Genomic DNA, 25,821 nt, shown 5'->3' with positions numbered 1-25,821 from the left:
GCTGTTTTTCTTTTTTTTTCCTTTTTCTTTTCTATGTAACTGCTCACTCTGCCTGATGAATTCATTCTATTAAGTCTTTTTGTGTTGTTAGTTCATGGTCTCTTTCTAGGATATCCTTGAGATCCATTGATTGATTTTGGCTTTTTGAGATGGGGCTTGCTCTGTAGTTCAGGGTGAATCTGAACTCATGATGTAACCCAAGTTGGCAGGAATGATCCTCTTGCCTTAGCTTCCTGAGTGGTGGGATTATAGGCATCTGCTACCGCACCTACTTTCACCTTGAGAATTTTTTGGAGTGCTAGTTTGGTGACCATGACTTTCTTAAGGTGCTCTTTGTCATAGAAACACCTTGTTTCTCCCTCAATTTTTTTTTTTTTTTTGTACTGGGGATTAAACTCAGGACCTTGTGCTTTCTCCCTCAAATTTGAAAGATACTTTTGCAGGATCTGTCATTCTAGATTGGAAGTTGTTTCCTTTTAGGTTTGAAACACTTCACTTCATGCTCTTCTAGCCTTTCAGGTTAGTGTTGAGAAGTCTGGTGTAATTCTAATGGTTTATCTTTATAAGTGATTTGTTGCTTTTCTCTGACAGCTTGTAAGATTTTTTAGTTCTCTTCTGGACTTCTGAGATTTTTGACTGTGAATTGTCATGAAGGAATTGTTTTCTGATCATGGCTCTTTGGGGTGCTATATGTCTCATTTATCTGTATGTTAGATTATTTCCACATATTTGGAAAGTTTCCTTCTGTTATTTCTGTAAACAAGTTTTTTATGCTACTTATGCTGTCTTTTGTTTTTTCACTAATTCTAATTAATCTTAGATTTATGTTTGTGTCATTTAGCAGCTGTTCTATCATTTTTCATGTTCCCTTGTTTTTAAGGTATCTCTGCACCAGCCCTATCTTTTAGTTCTCATGCTGTCTCCTCACATTGATCACTACTGGTGCTCATACTTTCAGTAGAACTTTTAAGTCCTGCATTTCTGTTTGATGTCTTTTCATGGACTCTAATTTGCTAAACTGGTCATTCATAATTTGTATCATTTTGTTTAGCTCAGATAGGTTTTTATTAGTGTCTTTAAGGTAACTGATCATTTTGTTTATTAAATCTATTATCTGTTTAGTTATATGATCTTTGAACTTGCCAAGCACCTTAGTGATCTGTTTTTTGTCTTTTCTCATATCATGTCATGCATTTCAGCTGCTTGACTTGGTTTCCTCCACATTGTTGCTCCACAGATCAGCTTTGAGGAAACTGTGAGGTTTTGGAGGCATTTTATTTCCTTGTCTTTTTGTGTTTTTATTGTTTTGTTTTCTGTAGGATTTTTTTGTGTGTATGTAAGCTGACGTTTGTGGGTCGATTGTAGTGGAAAGACTGTTGCTAGTATGGAGATCTCTTTTGTCAGGGTGCTCTGATGTGCTCTGGGTGTGGGTAACTGTAGACCTTTGCCTCAGTCCTGATACCCATCTGCCTCCATTAATTTTGGGGGAGGATAATGCAGTATAATTAGCCCAGTACTCTAGTAATGAACAGCAGTATTGTTGTTCCCACAAAGACAAACCAAATATTGGCATACAATAAATACCAATTAATAGCAGTAACTATGCCACCCTGGCCATTGCAATGAAATCACCAACAATAATAAAGTCACAGACAAACTGGATGGTACCATGGTACTACCGTTAACAATAAAAAAGAGATCTGTAATTATAATATAGGCACAAAGACAAACCAAATATTGACATACAGTAAGTATCTACTAAGTGCAGTGATGACACCACCATTAACAATAGAAAAATGCAACAATATCGTGGAGTCAACTAAATATCTAAAGATTAATAAAGCTTTACAATAATGCTAGTAAAGGTGAAGGGAATGGGGAAGGGGAATTGAAGGAAGTAAAATTTGAAAAATAAAGAAAAGGAAGCTGAGAAGCAGGAGAGAAAGTGAGATAAGGATTTCTATTAAGGCATAAAAGAACATTAATAGAATTAGATAAAAGTAACTGAGAGGAACAAACCAAAAAAAAAAAAAAAAAGAAAAAGAAAAGGGAAACAGAGCAAAATAAAGAGAAAAAAAGAAGAAAAGCTCTAGCTCTCCAAAAATTCCTCCATGTTTTTAAACGAGTGGTTTCTTTCTAGGGCTTGCAGTTTTGTAATCTACCAGATATGGAGGAGGTATAATGAGTCACGACTCAGATGTATTTTGTTTACACACTCACATATTTGTGTGTGAATGCTGAATCCTGATCTGCCGGTCCTGCTGGGCGTGGCCAGTCCATGGTACCATCGACCCTAGGGCTGTGGTCACTCCAGCTGTTCCCAGTTCCCATGTCCTTCTCTGTACCCCAAGTCAGGGCTTTCTCCACCTAGCTTTTTGGCCGGTGGGTTTGTGATGTAGTACCCCTACTCCAAGGGCCTCTCTGTGCATACACCCCAAGCTATCGCAACCCATATGAGCCAAGGCATGTCCCCCATCTCATTGACAAATGAGAAAAGCAAAGAGACCACTGAGATCTGTAGTGGATACAGCCAGCGGTGGGGTTGTCAGCACTTTCAGACCCAGCCACTTCCAAATGCCACACACGACCGACCAGCCTGGCTTCTCTACTCAGAGAGTGATGACCCTTGTGACCTTCCTGGCCTGAGTTTAAACTTCTCAGGGATGTCTATCTGTAGTCCACATGCTCTTCGTGAGACTATCTCTTATAGCCGTATCCCACCCATTCAGTCACTGTGGTAAGGTGACACCAGAATTAATAGTTGTTCTGTAATTCAGTCCTAAACAAGCCTTTACCACTCAATTTGAAAAGTTCTTGTATTTGTTATTAGCTATAATATTAATGTCATTCATTTATAACTAAAACTGGAGTAATTTTTCTGGATATTTTCCTAAGTGTATGTTAGAAAGTATCAAAATGTTATATCTTCTTTTATCTGAGATTTTAAATCACTTGATCTATTGATGTTTTGTGGATTCTCAGTGTACATTTGATGTAGAACAACAAATTATTATTTTTCCAAGTGGAAACTGCTTAAACTACACTTTGTATTTCCATTAAAGTCATGAAATCATCTCTAGACCAGGAGCATCAGTACCACCTGAAACTTGTTGGAAATGCAAAGTTTTGGGCCTTACCTGACACCTATTAAATCTGAGGATAGAGCTCAGTAATTTGTGTTTCAGCAAGTCCTCTTGATTTGCACTAAAGTTTGATAACCATTGCTTTAGATAATAATTGAGGACCATATGTTGTGTTTCACACATACAAAGGACTACTAATTATACTGTCTGATATTGACATTACTCTATTGAAACAAATTTCTACATAGTCTTTGTTTTCTTTAGATAAACATTAATAGTAATAGATCTTTTAACTAATTTAATGGTTACATATATAGAGAATTTTCATCATATTTTAAAAAGTGGCTCCTGGGTTTAGAAGTACAGTTATCTGACCTTGTCCCCATAGTTGTAAAGAGACTTTTATGCCAAAATTTAAAATATTTTGTAGAGAATATATAATTGGTAAATTGGATGATGCCTAAAGCCTAAAGTCAGCTTAAAACATTAAATCTATATATAGTCATTTTAACATAGGAATTCAACAGTATTTGAAATACTTATTGCTTACTTATAATACTTATAATGGTATGTGAGAAGAATAGAAAAGATAGACTAAATATAAAAAGATGAATTTAATAGGATTCCCAAACTAATTAAAATTGAAATAGGAGCCAGGGAAGAGGAAGTGATCTAGCATACTAAAATATATGAAAATGTTAGAGGGGCTCAAGACAATAGCTCAGTACGCATGAATGTGATATAATCCTGAAAACAGCTGAAATCCTGGGTTGCATTAACAAAAATGTTTATAGAGACTATGGTAAGTGATAGTATTCTTGGAATCCTAAGTTTCTTGGCACAATACTTTAGAAAGGACAAAGAAGAATGGGAACTCAGTCAGAATAGGATGATAAGAATGGTAATAGTAAATGAAACCTTGACATAAGGAACAGTAGAGTGGGAGATTTAGCCTGCTTCAGAAGGATCCCAGGTGCTGGAAAGGAACTGATCTGGATATGTAAAAGTCTTATAGGTTTTTGTTCTGTCTTCATCTTTCTAGTTTTGTTTTCTGTTGCCCTTTCAACTCCAAAATCAGTAGTCTTGCTGCATTGGGGGCCTCTAGGTCAAGGAGTTACTAGGACACGCCTTTTTGTATACTGATCAAGAGAGAAGGAAAATAATAGACCTTTCTTGGAATCAGAACTGCATCTCAGAGTTTGAATGCCAAGACAATTCTCACCTGTAAACGCTGAGTCAAGAGTACATCATTTGATATTAGAGAATTTAAAATGTCGTATAAACTTCCTTATATTGAGGACAGTTTTCTTTCCTACATGAGATGGAGGAAAGGCCCAGGTTTTAGGGTACAATTTTGTGTACTTGTCGTATTACATTATACATTTTAAAATAATTTTTTATATTTTTATCAATACGTTTGCAGTACATAATGATTGTGTAAATTCATCATGGGATATTGGTACATGTACATATCACATCTTAAATTTTTTGAAGGAAAATATGTCATTCCTATAATTCCCACCTTGTCTGGTAAAGTATCCTACTACTGATACTTCCTATATGAAAGCTTCCTGATCTCTGGTTACCAATCTGGTTACCATAGCACTTCGCATATGACGTAGTTAAAACACATGTTGCATTATACCTTTTAGTATTTGTAAACCTAATAAGATTTTAAGCCCTTTGAGGATGTGGTGGGAATTAATCTTGTTCATTTTTTTTTATCCCCAGCACCTATAACAGTCTGGTACATAGTGAATACTCAGTTAATAGTATGGAATAAATAAATGAATGTAGATCTATTATCACAACAGATGCTCATAATTAGAGGACATCTCCAAAATCACCCCCATTTTATCATCGTGTTCCTTCTGTCTTCTTTGATTTCCTTAATTGGTGATCCTACTTCTATTCTGCTTGCACCTCCAGTGTGACATTCTGGTTTTCTTCCTTCTTTCTATGATCTTGTCCTCTCCTGAGATATTGAATGTAAGAATGGATTTGGTAACATCTTACATTTGTACTTTACCCTACCTTAAGACCGCTGATCTCTGAGCAGCTAAAACATTAATCATCTACTAAGAAATCATAAAACAGACCAGTTCACTAATGCTCTGACCATTCCTTTCTTTTTTTTTTTTTGGTACTGGGGATCGAACTTGGGACCTTGTGGTTGTGAGGCAGGTGGCGGAACCACTGAGCTAAATCCTTGGCCCACCATTCTCTTTCTTAACAGTGATATAGGAGGAAGTGTTTTAGAAGTTTGCTGAGCTGTGTAGGAGATCTGTCCCATCTAATCCAGCTGGCCAGCTGCAGCTGGAGACAAACAACACTTAACACATATCCCTTACAGCTCAATATGTGGGCAACTGGGAGGCTGGGCTTGAGGGAGCAGGAGGGAGGAGTCGCCCAGGTTTCTGACTCGAATGATAAGTAGGTGGTGAGGCCATACAAATTAATAGGGAATAAGGAGGGCTGTAGACTTTGAGGGAGTAAAGACTGATGAGTTTAATTATGGATATACTGAGTTTCAATATCCTTAAGAACATCCACATGAATGTATATAGTAAGCAATTGTAAGAAAGAACTTGAACATCAGAGAAAAGATCAAATTTGAAGAGTTTTTAAATCACAAGGATGAGTGATAGTTCTATGGATAGAATGTAGCATTAGAAATCAATTAAGAAAAGAACTCAAATTTAAATGAAGAGGAAACCCATGAAGAGAATGCAGAGAATGATCTTAGAGTGTGAAAAGCCAAAGAATTTCCCCACTTATACCAAAAGCAAATACAAACATAAAGAAAAAATTAAATGATGTGTCTCTCAATTGTGATAAATCTTTCAGAGTAAAAGCTGAAAATTACCCTTTGGATTTAGTAATGAAGCAGCCAGAATCTTACTAAGAACAATTTCATTGAAAGGTAACTCCTTCATTCATTAAAATATAGCACAAATTTTAACTTTCTTTAGGGAAAATTTCCCAAAGTTTCCAGACTAGATTAGTTGTCTGTGCTGGTACACTGATAACATTCTGTGCTTTTTGGTATGTTTTAATTATTCATTGGTACATTTAAATTTAAATTTAAATGATTTATTAATTTCTAGACTATAAGCTCTATGAAGCAAGTAACCTTGCTACCTCGCTTTTTCTTGTGAATCTTTGTAAATAGAATGAACTTTCTTGGAACTTAGGCATCTTGTTCCTGGTTCTGTTTGTGTAGGTCAAATAGCTTTGTCCATTTTTTCCAGTCATGAGATTATTTTTTCAAGTAATCAATACACATATATATAGCTGCTTTTAATGGCATACAGCTGCAGTCCCAGCACTCTTGGAACCTGAGGCAGAAGGATTGCAGGTTGGAGCCTTGCCTGGACAATTTATTGAGACCCTTTCTCAAAAGAAAAAATGAAGAGCTGGGGATACAGCTTAGTGAAAAGGCCCTTGGTTCAATACGCAGTTCCACCCAAAAAAAGAAAATAAAAAAGCTCTGTAAATCAATGTAAAAGAATTTTACCTAATTGAGGATATCAAATATTTAGTCACTAATGGCATGAAGACAACCTAAGAGATACTTCTAATTTAGAATATTATAACTAGAATTTTTGAAATTAATGTTATGTTTTGTATTTCTTACAGGTGAAATGAATCAGAAATACAGAGAACTAAAAAAAAGGGAAGAAAATATGGACAGTAAGTGATAATTTACAAATGTAAAAATATATTCCCACATTGCTGTTCATTTATAAAAAGTCACAGAGGTCTCATTTTACAGAGATACATTGGCTAATAGATACAAAACTGTGGACATTCAAGGTATTTTGTCCTGAAGAATATCTACATTTCTAGCAAAATTTAGGGTTGGGTAGAGAATTCCAAAAAAGTGTATATATGTATGAATGGGTATTTGTATATTAGGGATAGATTCTAAAGCTAGTACTTATATTCATAGTCTGTGCAAAGGGAGCCTGCAGACCACTTACTGATTGAATGCTGAACGTTCTTTTCTCTATGCTTCATTATATTTACCTTTAATATCATTCAGCTTTTAGCTTTTCATAATATCTCATTATTTAAGCCCTCACCTCTACTCTTGTTACTTCACTCTTTCATCAACTGTAGCTTTTTTGGCCTTCTGTTAGTTTTTCATTCTTTTAAAAAAAAATCTCAACTTTATAAATAAATATTAAACTTATATTGTACATATATAATTTTTAAAAAATTGTATTATTACTGGCTTCTTTTTGAACTATCATTTTGCTAAAATCTGAAGTTTTATAGGTCTAATGTTAATTATTACCTTCAAGGAGTGTGATAAAATTGTAATTGTCAGCTTTAATTTTGCAATAAACTGAAGCCTTCTTTACAGTCTCAGCAAGTATCAAAGATTATCTCAAAATCAATTCATTGTTCTATTTTTTTTCATTGTTTTTTTTTTTTAAAGTATTTTTAAAGAAGTAAGATCAACGAATGATATGTGACACCTTCACAGTATTTGATATCCCTAGATGCTACCTATAAAACAGCATATTCATATCTAAGACCTGTAGTTAAGTGTTGAAGCAGGACATTAAAGAATAGTTTAAAAATTTTTGATTATAGTCCACTACCACCATATTCAATAAAAAATGAATTCCTGAAGGCTGTTTCAATTAAAAATAAAATAAATGTAGAGAAAAGTGTAAGGGAAATCCATTACAGAAGGCAATGAATTGATGTTGATCTCATGTTAACACTAAAATTTTTAGCTAAAAATATGCAATCTTTGGAAGTTTCATAGTAGTACTTGAACAATATAAATAACCAGTATTATGTGCCTGTTTTATGTTAGACAAAAACAAGAATAATTTCTTAGAATATTTATTTATAACCTGAATAAATTATTAAATTTACTTTGAGATTAACCCAGCATTAAAAGTAAAATATGCATTTTTTTTTTTTTTTTTTTTTGGTACTGGGGATCGAACTCAGGTCCTTGTGCTTGCACAGCAGGCGGCAAAACCACTGAGCTAAATCCCCAGCCCAATATGCATTTTTTGATCTCCATTTTTATCAGCTATTTCTTAAGCCTATATTTTTAACTTTTAGTTTACCCATATAGCAGCTGTAATTTAAGAGTTTGAAAAGTTTGAATATTTAAGAGTTTGAAAATATGTAAAAATATCATTATTCAGTAATCACTTTTGGGTTAATAAAAAATTAAACAGTGGTAGTTTAAAATTTACATTTGTTTTGAATTTCTAAAAAGTATTCTGAAGACCTAAAAAACAGAGTTTACACAGCACAATGTCAGCTACATCAAGAGTAGCCTCTTTTATCATGTTTTTCAATTGGCAGCTTTCATAGACACTTTTGAGGAAACTAAGAATCAGGAACTGGAACGGAAGGCACAGTTAGAAGCCAGCATTGTTGCACTTTTGGAGCATTGTAGTAGGGTAAGTACCATGTGCCTGTCTGGATGTCCTCATTATTTTTACTGTGATTAACTTTCCAAATACAAATACTCAAAAGGTAGAAGGCTCATTATTATGTCTGCTTGCTTAAACTGTTTTCTTCACATTCCCATTTTTGCCATTTTATTCCTTTGCACTACTAATTTTTATCTCTCAAGGAAAATCTTAGCTAATTAGGGCAGCGGGGAAAAGGATGACATGTATAATATCAATATTTAGCACTGAGGCACTTATTGTAGTAATTACATTTTTTCCATTGTTACTTTATCTGAACTTATAGAACATTCACTTAGAAAATTTCAAAATCTAGACATGTTGGAAAATGTTTAATATATTTTTACATTGTAATTTTTCTTCTACATGAACCTAATGAGTATCTTGACATCAAAAATGTTTATTGAGGGGATTTAGCTCAGTGGCACTGCACCTGCCTCGATCCCCAGTACCAAAAAAAAAAAAAAAAGATTATTGAGCATCTATTGTGTGTGTGGTACATAGGAGTAAAAATACATGATGCTCTTTGAATATTTTTACTGTTTTAAGACTACAAGGGGACCAAGAGATGGAGGATGGAGAGAAGAGGGAGAAGTAAAAAGAATTAACAAGTGTTATGTATATATATGTGAATTTAGTAATTATTATGTACTGCAGACAGTACATAATCAATTATAAAGTAACAATAAATATTTTAAAAGTTAAAAAGCAAGGATAGTCATGTTAATGCCTACATCCTGCGTTGTCACAGTGGTGGAGACAATGCACATAAGTTGTTGGGCATAGGAGAGGTTCAGTTTGTTTTGAATTGGATAACAGTTGGGATAAAGATAGAGAGAGAAAGGAAAAGATCTCACCAGACACTCTTTAACTTGAGATGCTGTCAGACCACTAGATATTTTGGTCTCCTTTGTGTATTGATGGCATTTCAGCACTTTTAGGGTGGGGTAGTGGGAATTGAATACAGGGTCTACGCATTACGCTACATCCCCCAGCCCCTGTTTAGTTTTTACTTTGAGACAGGGTCTTACTAAGTCACTACATTGATAAATTTCCCAGATGGGGCTTGAACTTGGGATCTTCCTGCTTCAGCCTCCCAGAATGCTGGGATTATAGGCATGTGCCACCATGCCCCAGTGTCAGTACTATTATATACTGGTTTATGGGGGTGAGGGTGTCGTTGTTGTTGTGTTTCTCTTCCTCTCCTTCTTCCTTTTCCTCCTCTTCCTTTTCTTCTCCTTTATGTGTGTGTGTGTGTGTGTGTGTGTGTGTGTGTGTGTGTGTGTTGAGGACTGAACCCAGGGCCAATGCTCTCCTGTTGAGCCACACCCCCAGGTACCCTATATACATTTATTTAGCCTTCGTAACAACCTCAAAAGATAAAGGTTAGTTCATTTTACTGATGGATAAATGGAAGGCTTGAACACTGATCTGCATGGCTCCAAGTGTATTGCCCCTTCCTAGAGGAGAGCTTGGGATCAGGTTGACATCAGAGTGGGGGTCGTCTTCATAGAAAACCTGTCCCATCTCTTCTGGAGCCCACTTCTACCCAATCCATAATCTAAAAGCCACTAAGATCTCTTCTTCTGAGGTGACTATGTGCCTCACCCTGTTCTCTCCCCTCATCCATCCCCTTCTCAGCCATAGAAACAAGCACTATCCACCGAAAGGGCTGGTTTAACCCTAAACCTAACTCTGGAGCCCAAATCCTCAAAGGTTATAGCTCAGGGACAAGTGGCTTAACTTTCTCCCCCAAACACAATGATTCTTATCAGAGAGGTTTTGCCTTTAATCTACCACCCCAAAGCAGTAAATGTCTTTTACCATTTCTTTCCTATTAGCCTGTTTTACCCAGAACCCATTCAGTTTCTTTTTAAAAGTTAATGCAAATGATGCTATTGAAATACATAAAACACTTAAGAATAGCTCTTTTAAAATTTTCATTTTTTATTAGTACTGTGTGTAGTACACAATGATCGCATTCCCTATAGGAGTAGGTACATGGACATGACACATCTCAGTGTTTTTCCATCCCCTCTTCCTCCTCTCCCTACCCTCTTCTTCTACCACTTGGTTCCATTGCTGTTTGCAAAACGTCTGTCTCCTTACTTCTATTATCTATCTTTTATCCTTCTCTTTATATTTTGCATTTCTTGTGTAAGGGAAACTGTGAGATATTCAAACTTCTGTGTCTCTCAGAAAACAATAGCCTTCTTATACGCCAGTAGCAGACTCATTGAGAGAGAAATTCAGGAAATAATTCCTTTTACAATAGCATCTAAAAAAATGAACTATCTAGGAATCAACCTAACAAAGGAAGCAAAAGACCTCTACACTGAAAACTACAGCACTCTGAAAAAGAAGATCAAAGAGGATATAAGAAAATGGAAAGATGTCCCTTGTTCCTGGGTAGGAAGAACCAATATAGTGAAAATGGCCATACTTCCAAAACTACTATATAGATTTAATGCAATGCCCATTGAAATTCCAACAATATACTTCACAGAACTAGAGAAAACAATCCAAAAATTCATTTGGAAGCAGAAGAAACCTAGAATACCAAAAGCAATTCTAGGCAACAGAGCCATGGCTGGGGGTATCACGATCCCAAACTTGAAACTACACTACAAAGCTACTGTGATAAAAACAGCGTGATACTGGCAAAGAAACAGACTCGAGGATCAGTGGAATAGATTAGAAGATGCAGAAACAACTCCAGACATACTCAGCCACTTCATCTTTGACAAAGGAATCAACCACCCTCATTGGAGGAAAGATAGCCTATTTAATAAATGGTGTTGGAAAAACTGGATTTCAACCTCCCAAAGATTAAAACTAGACCCATACCTATCACCATGCACTAAACTAAGATTGAAGTGGATTAAAGATCTAAATATTAAGACAGAAATACTAAACTTGCTGGAAGATAAGTTATGTAGAACTCTTGGTGACATTGGCATAGGAAAAGACTTTATGAACAAATCCTCAGTAGCATGGGAACTAGCACAAAGAATCAACAACTGGGATCTCATCTTATTAAAAAGCTTCTGCACTGCAAGAGAAACCACCAACAGAGCTAAGAGACAACCTACAATGTGGGAAGAAATTTTTAGCAGCTTTACCTCAGACAAAGGTCTACTATCTAGAATATATAAAGAATTGAAAAAAATCAGACCCCTCAAATTCAAAGATGCAATTCAAAAATGGGCATCTGGAATGAACAGACATTTCTCAGACAAAGAAGTAAAAGCAGCAAATAAATATACACAAAAATGTTCAACATCACTGGTCATTTGAGAGTTGCAGATGAAAACAACACTGAGATTCCACCTCACGCCGGAGAGAATGGCTGCTATCAAGAAATCAACCAATAACAAATGCTGGTGGGGGTGTAGAGAGAAAGGAACCTTTCTCCATTGTTGGTGGGAGTGCAGACTGATGCAACCACTGTGGAAATCAGTCTGGAGATACCTCAAAGAACTAGGACTACAGGCCCCATTTAACCCAGCTATTCCCTTACTGGGTATCTTCCCCAAAGAATTGAAAGAATCATACCACAGCGATATATGTGCACCTATGTTTATACTGGCACAGTTTGTAATAGCTAAAGCTTGGAAACAGGCCGAGTGCCCATCAACTGGAAACTGGATAAAGAAGATGTGGGTTTTTTTTAATAAAATGGAGTATTACTCAGCCATAAAGAATGAGAAACTAGAGACATTTATAGCTAAATGTATGCATATTGAGGCCATACTCTTAAGTGAAATAAATAGGACACACATGTGTAAATACCAAATAGTTTCTCTAGTGTGAGAAACTGAAAGTGTAAATAAGGATTAAAATGATTAAAATGAATAATTGATAATTAGAAATAGGAAAAGGTCCAAAGGTGTAAGGGTGGCGGAAAGGGAAGGGGAAAGGGAAGAAGGGAAAGGAAAAATTATGAGAAAAGAAAAAAAATGGAAACAAAGTCTTTGTAAATAGGGAAGGTGGAGGGGGTGAAGGGTGCACAGGCAATGGGGGAAACAATAAGAACTAAGATACATCATGTTCAGGTACAAGCACCCAATGATAAATGTAAATGTATTGTATACCTAAAATGTACCAATAAAAGAATAAATTAAAAAACAAAAAAAACTTGTCTCATTTGTTTCACTAAACCGTTGTAATCTCAAGGTGCATTCATTTTCCTACAAATGACTCAAATTTATCTTTCTGTATAGCAGAGTTGTACTCCATTGTGTACAAATACCACATTTTCTTTAACCATTCACCTATTGATGAGCATATAGGCTGCTTCTAAGATTTAGCTATTATGAATTGTGCTGCTATAAACACGAGTTTATGCATTTATCACTGTAATAGGATGTCTTTAATTCTTTCAGGAACATACCTAGAAGAGGAATAACTGGTCAAATAGAATTTCTAGTTTTAGTTTTGTGAGGAATCTCTATACTAATTTCCATAGTGGCTCTATTAGGTTATATTCCCACCAGTAATGTAGAAAGGTCCCTTTTTCACGCAGCCTCTGTGGCATTTTTCATTGTTTGATATCTTTGTGATAGCCATTCTTTCTGGGGTATGATGGAATGTCCGTGTTCTTTTAATTTGCATTACTCTAATGACCAGAGATGTTGAACATTTTTCATCTATCTGTTGGCCATTTGTACTCCTTCTGGGTAGTATCTGTTCATTTCAGTTGCCTGTTTTTTGAATGAGTCTTTCATTTTTCAGACTCTATTTCTTTTTAGTTCTTAGTATATTTTAGATATTAGTCTTCTGTCCAGGGAATAACTGGCAAAAATTTTGTTCCATTCTGTAGGTTGAATCTTCACTGTGTTGGTCATTTCCTTTGCTGTGCAGAAGCTTTTTAATTGAATATAATTCCCTTTGTTTATGATTGATGTTATTTCTTGTGCAAATTGGGGTTCTGTTCAGAAAGTCCTTACTTATGTCTGTGTCTTCAAGAGTTTTATCCATTTTATCTTTCAGCAGATTATTTCTGTTTTAACATTTAGATCTTTGATGTATTTTGATTTTAGTGTAGTACATGATGAGGTAAGTGCTTCTAGATTCAGTCTTGTGCATATGGATAGCCAGTTTTCCCAGCACCGTTAGGTAAAGAGGCTGTGTTTCATCCAGTGTATGCTGTAGGGTCTCTTGTTGAAGATTAGATAATTGAAGGTGCTTAGGGTTGTTTCCATATCCTCTATTTTGGTCCCTCGATCCACATACAGTATCTGTTTTTGTGCCAGTACCATGCTATTTTTATCACAGTGGCTTTGTAATATTAATTACAAATCCAGGATTGTGATGCCTTCCACTTTGTTATTGTTACCCAGGATTACTTTTACTATTCTGGGTCTCTTCTGGTTCCATGTGAATTTTAGGTTTGTTTTCTCTAGTTCTTTTTTTTTTCAAATTTACAAGTTTTATTTTTTGCATAAATTTTATTATTTACATAAAGCAAATTCATATACATCTACTCTTCCCCCCCCATTAAGTCTATTGGTACATTTTAGGTATAAAATACATTTACATACATCATTGGGACCTTGAACCATTACATGAGTATCTTGATTCTTATTTTTTTTCCCCTTCCGCTGTCCTCCCTTCCCTATTTGCAAAGATTTTGTTCCCATTTTTTTCCTTTTCTCATATTTTTTCTCTTCCCTTCTTTCCTTTTCCCTACCCCTCCCACTTCCCCTACTCCTTTAGACCTTTACTTCCTATTACACAATATCAATTACACATTTTTAAAATTAAAATATCAAGACCTAGGAGACATTACCACAGATTTTACAGAATTTAAAAGGATATAGAAAGAATATTTCAAAAATCTGTTTTGAAATAAATTTGACAACTTCTAAGAAGTACCTTGGAAGACAAATTAATGAAACTAACACTGAAGGAAATATAAAATTTGAATAGCACCTATTAGAGAAAGTATATTCCTAGCTTGAAAACCTACCTATATGACAACAGCAGGCTCATATACATCGTTTTTTGTATTAAATTCTTTTATTGGTACATTGTAGGTGTACAACATAATTACATTTCTCATTGGGAATTGTACCTTTACATAATGCATCTTGGTTCTTATTTTTTCCCCATTCCTAGCCCTCCCTTCACCCCCTCCACCCTTCCCTATTTACAAAGACTTTATTTCCATTTTTGCCATTTCTCAGCATTTTTCCTTTCCCTTCTTTCCTTTCCCCTGCCCCTCCCACTACCCCTACCCCTTTGGACCTTTTCTTCCTATTTTACATTATAGATTATTCATTCTAATCATTGGTACATTTTAGGTATACAATATAATGACATTCATCATTGGAAATTTGCAGCTTTACATAGTCTCTCTTGGTTCTTATTTTTCACCCTTGCCCAGCCCTCCCTTCAACCCCTCCATTCCTCCCTATTTACAAAGATTTTGTTCCTATATTTCCATTTTCTCATAGTAATCCCATTCCCTTTTATCCTTTCCCCTAGCCCTCCCACTTCCTTCCCCTTTGCCCCTTTTCTTCCTATTTCACATTACCTATTATACATTGAGTCCTTATTTACACTTTCAGTTTCTCACACCAGAGAAACTATTCACTATTTATTCATGTGTGTCCTATTTATTTCACTGAAGAGTATCGCCTCAATGTGCATCCACTTAGCTATAAATGTCTCTAATTTCTCATTTTTGATGGCTGAGTAGTACTCCATTTTATTAAAAAACCACATTTTCTTTATCCGGTCTCCAGTTGATGGACATTTGGGCTGTTTCCAAGTTTTAGCTATTACAAACTGTGCTGCTATGAACATGGGCGCACATATATCACTGTGGTATGATTCCTTTAATTCTTTGGGGAAGATCCCCAGCAGTGGAATAGCGGGGTCAAATGGGACTTCCAGTCCTAGTTCTTTGAGGTATCTCCATACTGATTTCCACAGTGGTTGCACCAGTCTACACTCCCACCAGCAGTGGAGCAGGGTTCCTCTTTCCCCACAGCCCCGCCAGCATTTGTTATTGGTTGATTTCATGATAGCAGCCATTCTTTCTCGAGTGAAGTGGAATCTCAGCCTTGTTTTCATTTGCATCTCTCAAATGACCAGTGATGTTGAACATTTTTTCATGTATTTGCTATTTCTGCTTCTTTGTGTGAGAAATGTCTATTCATTTCAGATGCCCATTTTTGGATTGGGTCTTTAAATTTGGGAGGTCTGGTCTTTTTAAGTTCTTTATAGATTCGAGATAGTAGACCTTTGTCTGAGGAAGAGCAGGTGAAGATTTTTTCCCACATTGTGGGTTGTCTCTTCACACTGCTGGTGGTTTCTCTTGTTGTGCAGAAGCCTTTTAATAAGAAGAGATCCCATTTGTTGATTGTTTGTGCTAGTTCACGGGCAACTGAGGTCTTGTTCATAAAATCTTTTCCTACACCGATGTCTTCAAGAGTTCTACCTAACCTCTGTTCCAACTGGTTCAGAGTTTCTGTTTGAATATTTAGATCTTTAATCCATTTTGATTTTAGTTTAGTGCATGGTTGAGAGATACAGGTCTAGTTTTAATCCTTGGCAAGTTGAAGCCCAATTTTTCCAGTACCATTTATTAAAGAGGCTGTCTTTCCTCCAGTGAGGGTGTTTGGCTCCTTTGTCGAAGATGACATGGCTGAGTATGTCTGGCATTGTTTGTGCATCTTCTAATCTGTTCCACTGGTCCTCAGGTCTGTTTCTTTGGCAGTACCTTGCTGTTTTTATCACAGTAGCTTTGTAGTAGAGTTGTAAGTTGGGGATTGTGATACCCCCAGCCATGTCTCTGTTACCTAGAATTGCTTTTGCTATTCTGGGTCTCCTCTTGTTCTAAATGAATTTTTGGATTGTTTTCTTGAGGTCCATGAAGTATAGTGCTGGGATCTCAATTCGAATTGCATTAAATCTATACAGCAGTTTTGGAAGTAAGGCTCATATACATTTTAATTCATGAATTATATCAATCATTTAAAGCAGAAAAAAGAAACACTTCTCCCCTCATTTTAGGAAATCAACATTGTGCTAATCCTAAAACTGGATAAAGATAATAGAAGAAAAAAGCATGAACATAGAAATTTATTTAACAAAACAAACTATTAGAAGTCAGATCTGGCAGTAGGTAGAAAGTGGTTTTATTATAGGGATGGCAGTGTTGGTTCAGCATTGGAAGATCCACCCCCAAAAGTCATCATTTTAACATAGGAAAGGAAAAAGTCATATGATCATGTCAGTGGTTGCAGAAAAAGTATTAGACTAAATTCTACAGTTGTTCATGGTAGAAGCTATCAGGAGCCTAGAAGTAGAACAGAACCTTCTCAACAAATCAAAGACATGTACTTCATACTTCCAGCAAAAATATGAATGAAAAAGGTACAATGCTTTCTCCCTAAGGTGGGGAACAAGGGCAAATATGCCTACTCTTCATCTGTCCATTAAACTTTGAAACCTAGGCCCAAACCAAAATAGTCTGGCAATAAAATGACACAATTAGGATAGGATTGGCAAGGTAGAAGCAAAATCTTTAAATGTAGATGAAATGATCATCTACAGAGAAAATATTCAGAAATTTCTAGGAGCCCCTAGAACTTGTATTTGAATTTAGCAGGATTAGAAAACACAAGGTATATATAAAAATTCAGGTCTGTGTATACTTGCTATAAATGAAGAATTGGATATTGAAATTTAAAAGTTATGTAGGAGTACAAAGGACCCAGAAAAGTAAAAAGAAAAAGAAAAAGAAAAAAACAGTGTTTGAAGACATTTAGTACCTAATTTTAAGACTTCATCTAAAGCTACAATAATCAAGGCAGTTTTGGTGTAAGAAAAGACATACAGATCATTGCAATAAAACAGAAAACCTAGAAATAGAACCACACATATATGGTCCACTGAGTTTTGAAAGATTATTTAACATTAACATTTTATAGAATATGAACTCAATTCAAGAGCCAAGGAAAAGATATTGTTTTCAGCAATGGCACTAGAACACCTGGTATCCGTATATAAAAAATTAACCTCAACCCTTTTTTTCCATGCATGAAAATAACTTGAAAGGATCTATGAACCTAAATATGAAAGACTAAAACTATAAAACTTTAAGAAGAAATTATAAGAGAAAATGTTTATGAATTTAGGGTAGGCAAGAACTTCCTAGGATACAAAAAGCATGATGTATAAAAGAAAAAAATTGATAAATGAGATTCCATCAAAATTTAGAACTTTAAATGACATCATTAAAATGAAAAGTAGTCCTTAAACAGACCTTATTTCCAATGCATATAACCTATGATCAGACTATATAAAGAACTCTTACAGCTCATTAATAGACAATCCAATTAAAAATTAGACACAAGACGATGATAAATAGCCAGTACAGCACAAGGAAAGGTGTGCAACACTAGAATCAGAAAAATACTAATCAGTACAATAATAAGATTGAATTATACACTCATTAGGGAGATGAAGTTAAAAGTTTTAAAAGCCTTGTCATGACTTTTTCTTTTTGTTGAATTCTCTCCCTTTGTGTTTAATTTGTCACACCCAATGGATTCATGCTGCTGGGCCTCCTGGGGTTGTGATCCTCATTGTCTTTTCCTAGGATATTGTCTAAAATTTTTTGGAGTGCTGGTTTGGTATTCATGAAGTTCCTAAGGTGGTCTTTATCATGAAAGTATCTTACTTCTCCATCAATTTTGAAAGATAGTTTTGCAGGGTACATCATTCTGGGTTGGAGGCTGTTTTCCTTTAGGGCTTGAAATATGTGACTCCAAGCTCCTCTTGCCTTGATGGTTTGTGTTGAGAAGTCTGCTGTGATTCTGATGGGCTTTCCTTTGTATGTGATTTGTTTCTTTTCTCTCACTGCTTGTAGAATTTTATTCTTCTGTTGGGTTTCTGGAATCCTAGGTATTATATGCCTATGTGTAGATTTTTTTTTGATCATGTCAAGTTCTTTTCCCCTCCTTGGGAAGTTTTCTGCCATCACTTCTGTGAACAATTTTTTTTATGTCATCTGCACTCTCTCTTGTTTCTTCATTGACTCTGATCAGTCTTATGTTATTCTTTGCATCATCTAGCAGCTGCTGGATTGATTTCTCATGGTGCCTTACTATTTTAAAGAAATTTTTCTTTTCCTGGTCACTATCTGGAACTTATCTTCTATATCTGAAATTCTGTCCTCACATTGGTTTATTTTACTGCGTAGACTTTCGATGGAGTTTTTAATCTCCTGGAAATCCGTTTGCATCTGTTTTATAGATTCCATTTGTTTCCTGTGTTGCGATTCCTTTATGTTCCTCAACTCCTCTATTTATTTATCTGTGTCCTCTCTACATTTATTAATCATGTCTTGCACTATGGGCACAATCTTTGCTGTTATCTGAGTAATTATTTCTGATTTCGTTTTTTCCAGGTCCTCTTTTGTTGCCAGTTCAGAGAGTCCAAGTGGTTGAGTATCAGATTATTCTATCTCGTTTCCCTTTGGGGTTGCTGTAGGTGATCTGGAAGTCTGTTTTTGAGGCTTGTTTACAAGTCTTCTCATTTCTACTTTGCGGGAGGTGCTCTCTGCCCTAGGAGCGTGGAATGGCGTTGGGCAAGCCTCCTCCTGGGTGCTGGGATTGGCTCACCTTCTCTGCCCTAGGAATGTGGAATGGTGGCAGGGGAGCCTCCTCTGTTTTCTATAGTTCTGTGGCCAGTGATATTGGTACTTTGATTGGGATTGTGTTAAATATATACATCAATTTAAAAAATATGGCCATTTTGAAAATACTGGTTTTGCCTATTCAGGAGCAAGGAATATCTTTCCATTTTCTGATGTCCTCTTGGATTCAGAGTACTTTAGTTTTCATTCTAGAGTTCTTTCACTTTCTTGGTTACGTTAATTTTCTTAGGTATTTAATTTGTTTGATACCTCTTTAAATGGTATTGTTTTCCTAATTTCTTTTTCAGTGAGCTCATTATTGATTTAGGGGACTGTTATTAATTTTTGTGCATTGGTTTTGTATCCTCTCATTATTGAATTTGGTTATTCTAGGAGTCTTTTGGTGGAATTTTTTGGGACTTCACATAGAGGATCATGTTGTCTGCAAATAATGATAATTTGACTTCTTCCTTTCTATACATCTCTCTTTTATTTCTTTCTCTTGCTTGATTGTTCTTGTTCTTGTTTAAAGTACTGTGTTGAATTGGAGTGGTGATAGTGGACAACCTTGTGTTGTTCCTGATTCTAGAGGGAAAGCTTTAGATTTTTCCCTGTTTAATATGATGTTGGCAGTAGGTTTGTCATATATAGCTTTTATCAGATTTAGACAATGTCCTTCTATACCTATTTTCCTCGGGAGTTTTAATCATCAATGGATTTTGGATTTTGTTGAAGGCTTTTTCTGCATTTATTGGGATGATTGTGTGATTTTTGTCCTTCCTTCTGTTTATGTGATGTATTACAATAGATCCTTGACTTATGAACTCAATTGGTTCCCAAGAGTTGGTTGTAACTCAAGTCGGTTGTACATCGGTATAGCTGAAATCTACATGTTTACCTGGGTACACACTATAGATAACCTAATTAACCCAAGTTCTTTGTATGTCAGGCCAGTTGTAACTTGAGGGTCACTGTACATTTATTGATTTGTGTATGTTTATGGGATGCAGTCTACTTCTTGGGATGTAGTCTACTTGGTCACAGTGTGTATAATCTTTTTGATGATTTATTGCATTGTGTTTGCCAGTAACTTGTTGAAGAGGTTTTTTTTTTTGGTACCAGAGATCGAACTCAGGTCCTTGCGCTTGTGAGGCAGGCACAGTGCCACTGAGCTAAATCCCTGGCCCTGTTGAAGAGTTTTGTATCTATGTTCATTAAAGAGATTATTCAGTAGTTCTCTTTTTTGCTTGGATTTTTCTCTGGTTTTGGCATCAAGGTAATATTAGTTTCCAAGAATGACTTTGAAAGTACTTCTTCTTTTTTTATTTCATTAAACAGTTTGAGTATTGGTATTAGATCTTCCCTAAATTTCTTATAGAATTTGGGAGTGAATCAATCAGGACCTGGGCTTTTCTTAGTTGGCAGTTTTTTAAAAAATTGCTTCTTCAAGCTCATTGCCCAATATTGGATTTTTCAGCGTTTTTATGTCTTCTTGCTTTAGCTTTGCTAGTTCATATGTATCTAGGAATCTATTTCTTTTGAATTCTCCATTTTATTACCATACACATTCTCACAGTACTTACTAATCTGGATTTTGGCGGAGTCCATTGTGATTTCATCTTTCTCATTTCTAATTGCATTGGCTTGAGTCCTCCTTCCTTTTTTGGGGTAAGACTGGCTACAAGGTTGTCTATTTTGTTAATTCTTTGAAAAAACCAGATCTTCTATTCATTGATTCTTTGTATTTTTTTTTAGTCTAAATTTCATAATGTCTCCTCTATTCTTTATAATTTACTTCCTTGTACTGGCTTTGAATATAGATTGTTCTTGTTTTTCTAGACCTTGTGGTGCATCATTAGGTTATTTATTTGGACTTGCTCTGATTTTCTAATGTGGGCATTCACAGCAATAAAATTTCCCCTGAGTACTATTTCATTGTATTCTGTAAGTTCTGGTATGTTATACTGGCATTCTAGAAACTGTAATCTTCCTTGATTATTTAGGTTTGATCTATTAACTGTTCCAGAATACTTTGGTTAATTTCCATGTGTTTGCATAATTTGTGTAGTTTCTTTTGCTATTGATTTCTAGTTTCACTGCAATATGATCTGATAGTATGCATGGGATAATTTTGATTCTTTTTGCATTTACTTTAGCAGCTTTATGTGCTAGTATGTGGTCTATTTTAGAGAAAGTCTTGTGTTTGCTGCTGAGAAGAATGTGTATTTTGTTATTAAATGGAACACTCTGTAGACATCTATTAAGTCCATTTATTTGAAGATTTGTTTCAACTCTGATATTTGTTTGTTGAATTTTTGTCTGGTTGATATGTCTCTTTGTGACAGTGAATATTGAGGTCCCCCACTGTAATTGTTATGATGTTTATCTGATCTTCTGTGTACAGTAGCATTTGCCTGATGAAGTTGGGCATGCTAGTGTTTGGTGCATATGTACTTATAAATATTATATCTTCTTGGGCTGGAGATTTAGCTCAGTGGATCCGGTACCTGCCTTGCAAGCACAAGGTCCTGAGTTCGATCCCTGGTACCAAAAAAGAAAATTATATCTTCTTATTGAATTGTTCCCTTAAGTCATATGTAGTGACCTTCTGCCTCTTCTGATTTGTTTTGGCTGAAGGTATACTTTCTCAGAAAATTCTATAGCTGCTTCTACTTGTCTTTGGACTCTTGTTGCATGGACTATTGTTTTCCATCCTTTGTTTTTTTAGTCTATGTATTTCTTTTTGGGTTAAATGTTTCTTGTATGCAGTGTACTGTTGGATTTTGTCTCTTGATCCATTTTGCCAATCTGTGTTTTTTGATTGGGGAATGAGACCATTTACAGAGAGTTATTACTGAAAGGTATTGACTTATTCCTCTCATTGCATTATTTTACTGTTGCTCGGATGTTGTTTGTTTGTTTTATTTTTTGGTCTCCTTCTACTTACTGACCCTGACTGATTTATTTGTTCTATTCAACCCTTTGGCCTTGTTAGCGTCATTGCCTCTTTCTACAATATACTTAAAATTTTTTGGATGGCTCGCTTGGTGGTCATGAATTTCATAATTGTTACACTCATTGTTATGGAAAGATTTGATTTTCCCTCCAATTTTGAAAGATCATTTTGTAGCATATATCAGTCTGGGTTGGATTTTGTTTCCTTTTGGGGCTTGAAACACTTCAAATTTTTCTCACTTTTAAGGTTAGTATTGAGAAGTCTGATGTAATTCTAATGGGTTTACCTTTATAAATGATTTGTTGCTTTTTTTTTTTAAACTGCTTGTAAGATTCAGACCTTGAATTGGACTTATGGGATTTTGACTATGATATGTCATGGAAAAGTTATTTTCTGATTGTGGCTATTTGGGGTTCTATATGCCTCACTTACTTGTATGTTAAATTCTTTCCCCTTGTTTGGAAAGTTTTCTGCTAATAGTTCTGTAAATAGTTTTTTGTTTTGTTTTTGGTACCGGGGATTGAACTCGGGTCCTTGCACTTGCAAGCCAGGCAGTGGAACCACTGAGCTAAATCCCTGGCCCTATAAATAGTTTTTTTAATGCTGTTAATTAATCTTAGATCAGTCTTCTCTGAGTCATCTAGCAGCTGTTGGATCTATTTTCATGCTCTCTTGATTTTAAAGGTATCTCTGAACCTCTATCAGCCCTGACACACTCTCCTCATATTGGTCGCTTCTGCTGCCCATATTTTCATTGGAGTTTTTCATCTCCTGAATGTGTGTTAAATACCTTTTCATGGACTCTCATTCTTTGCTAAACTTATCAATTAGTTTATTTGCTAAACTTTTTTTTTTTTTTTTTTGGTGCTGGGGATCGATCGAACTTGGGACCTTGTGCTTGCAAGGCAGGTAGCAGAACCACCGAGCTAAATCCCCAGCCCTAAACTTATCATTTTTGTTTTGTTTTGCTTCATTTAGCTCAGCTAGCTTTTTATTAGTGTCTTCTCTAAACTTGTTCATCATTTAAAGCTCATTATCTGTTTAGCTATATCTTTTTTTTTTTTTTGAGACAAGGTCTTGCTGTGTAGTTCAGGTTGACCTTGAACTCACTATGTAGGCCACACTGGCTTCAAACTTGTGGCAATCCTGCCTCAGCCTCCCAAGTGCTGAAATTATAGGTGTGTGCTACCATGTCCAACAAGCTGTATCTTCTTTGAGCTCTCTTATCACTTTATTTATTTGTTTTAAAAAATCTCCTCTGTTATCCTTTTGAATAGTTTTGTGGTGTGGCATTTAATATTCTCCCCTGAGAGGCTCCATGTATCATCTTTGGGGCAAGTTGAGAGTTTTGGGAGGCATTTTTTTGGCATGTCTTTTCATGTTTCTAATTTTTTTTCTTATTCTTGTTTTGCTTTTTTTGTTCTGAGGTTTGTGCATTGATTATAGTGGGAGAATTTGTTTCTAGCATGAAGACCTTAGTTTGCTTTGCAGTAATGTACTCTGGTTATGGCTAACCATAGGCCTTTGCTTCATTCCCAAGATCCAACTGTAGCCTCTTTCAGTAGTAGTTACAGCTGCTTAATTTATAGGTCTGAATTTGCCAAAAGCCTGTAACACCAAGGTAAAAGCAATATAAAAAAAGTTTAATAAAATGTTAATTGACATACATAATTACACAGAAGAAGAAAGAAGTACAGAAAGACAGTTACATCGCCAGATGGCAAGACCTTTAGCACATGAAATTCCAACTCCAACGCTGAGGAGTTCCATTACATGGCTTTCAGGATTCTGACTGGGAAGGGTCTGGAAAGAGTGTTCTCTCCATGTATGAGACTCCAAAGTCCTCCTACCATTGAGGTCCCTTAAAATAGTAGTTGAGAGGCAGTATCCCAACTGTGTATGTGACCAGAGGTGGGGAATCTGTGGCCCCCAAGAACTGGCCAAGTGCCTGGTGACGAACATCTGTGTCTTCTAGATAGGTAAGAAAGATTATCCTTGATAGCTGGCCAGTCTCACAAGGAGTTTCTGTTCATGTCAAGATGCTGTGCCAGGCACCCCAACATCTAATCTTTAGAACAAGGCCACAGCACTCAGTTATGAACAAGAAGATCTTTTTATACTTAACTTTAACGCTTCACCAACCTCCTCTGTTTATTTGGGAGGAGACACTGCCATGTATTTGGTCCAGCACCTACTTCCCCAGGAATGGACTGCAGTATTGAGGAATCCAGATATTGGCATACCAAGAAAATCAGTTAATAGCAACAACTATGCCACCTTGGCTGTAGCAATAAAATCAGCCAGAGTAACAGCATAAGGACAAACTAGATATTGACATAACCTAAGAACCAGTATTGTACCACCCTTAACCACGGAAAGAAAATGTATCATTACAGTGGTAGCTTGGTTCACAAATTTAACTTGTTCCACAATTCTGGGGAAGATGGCTATGTTTGTGTTTGTGTGGGAAGATAGCCACAGTTGTGTTCGTCACCCAATGTGAAGTTTGCAAATGAAACCAAAATTTTGCCTAATCCTTCTGTGCGTGAACTGAATTGTTTGCAAACAGAAGCATTTGTGAACTATTACTATATAGTATAAACACTAAGACAAACCAAATATTGACATACAGTAAGTATCTACTAAATGTAACAACTATACCTCTGCTACAACAGAACAGTATTCACCAATAAGAGCTTAGAGTTAACTCTACATATTCGTTAAGTTTAAAGGTTACACTGGTAAAGAAGAATGGTTAGGGAACCAGATAGTGAAAAAAGTAGAATTGGAAAAGTTAATCCATAGAAGATGAAAAAGAGGAGAGAAAAGTGAGATAAAGGATCCAATTGAAGAGTAAAAGGAAATTAATACTATTAGATAAACAGAAAAGAACAAAGAAGATAGAACAAAAAAGGAAAAACAGCAAAATAAAGAAAAAATAAGAAAACTAGAAGGAGACAAGAAAGAAAGAAAAAAGGAGAAAAAAAACCCCCAAACCTCATTAAAGTCAGTGAGAGAAAAAGAAAGAAAAATTTGAATTAAAAATTCCTCTGAATGAGTGGTTTCTTTCCAGGATCTTCAGTCTTGGAATCCAGCAAATCATGATTTTCTCCATTTGGCTTTATGATCTGTTGGTTTGTGAGGTGCTCCTGCTGCAGAGAGCACTCTCTCCATATATTCTAGACTGTGACAACCAAAGCCAAAATGTGTCCTTGCTCACTTCCTAGATGGTGAAAGTAATCAGACCACTGTTTTCTACTGGTGTGGGCTGGGGGTTCAAACAGACTACTGGACTTGATGCCAGTACTTCCAGATCCATCCACCTGTTAAAGCCACACTCACTGGCCCTACTTTCTCGTCACAGAGGGCAGGGCATGTCTCCTTCCTGGCTTGAGCTTAAACTTCTCAGGGGGTGTATTATGCAGCCTACACCTTCCTCACAGCTTTCTCTCATTACTCTCTCTCACACCAGTCACTGTGGGAGGGTAACACTGGAAACCCTGAAGTGAAGTTGTTTTGTAGTTGTTCTGTGGCCCAGAACCCCTTTGCATAATGGATCCTGATTAAACTCTTTCTGGCAATATGGCAGAGTCTGCATTGATTTTCATTTCTATCCTTCCATGATGGAGTCACTTTTGATGTAAAACTCTGCACTATTTTTAGTTTATAATAACCATGGGCTTT

General features: G+C 35.9%; 1 protein-coding gene across 4 annotated transcripts in view; it reads left to right on the top strand.

The window, feature by feature from the left end:
• Ift74 (intraflagellar transport 74) overlaps positions 1–25,821 on the top strand; it is a 117,463-nt gene that overhangs the window by 74,960 nt on the left and 16,682 nt on the right. For all 4 annotated transcript variants that reach the window (XM_021252935.2, XM_021252937.2, XM_087183818.1 and 1 more), the window contains 2 exons: positions 6,723–6,776; positions 8,421–8,518. In XM_021252935.2, coding sequence (XP_021108594.2) covers positions 6,723–6,776; positions 8,421–8,518 — 152 coding nt within the window. The remainder of the gene's footprint in view (positions 1–6,722; positions 6,777–8,420; positions 8,519–25,821) is intronic.

The sequence above is a fragment of the Heterocephalus glaber genome, unplaced genomic scaffold (assembly GCF_053883595.1).
Source record: "Heterocephalus glaber isolate CG9 unplaced genomic scaffold, H.glaber_assembly_v1.0 deba00001481, whole genome shotgun sequence".
In the NCBI taxonomy this organism is placed as follows: Eukaryota; Metazoa; Chordata; class Mammalia; order Rodentia; family Bathyergidae; genus Heterocephalus; species Heterocephalus glaber.
Note: the sequence above shows the minus strand (reverse complement) of the source record. Positions and strands in the feature narration are given on the sequence as shown.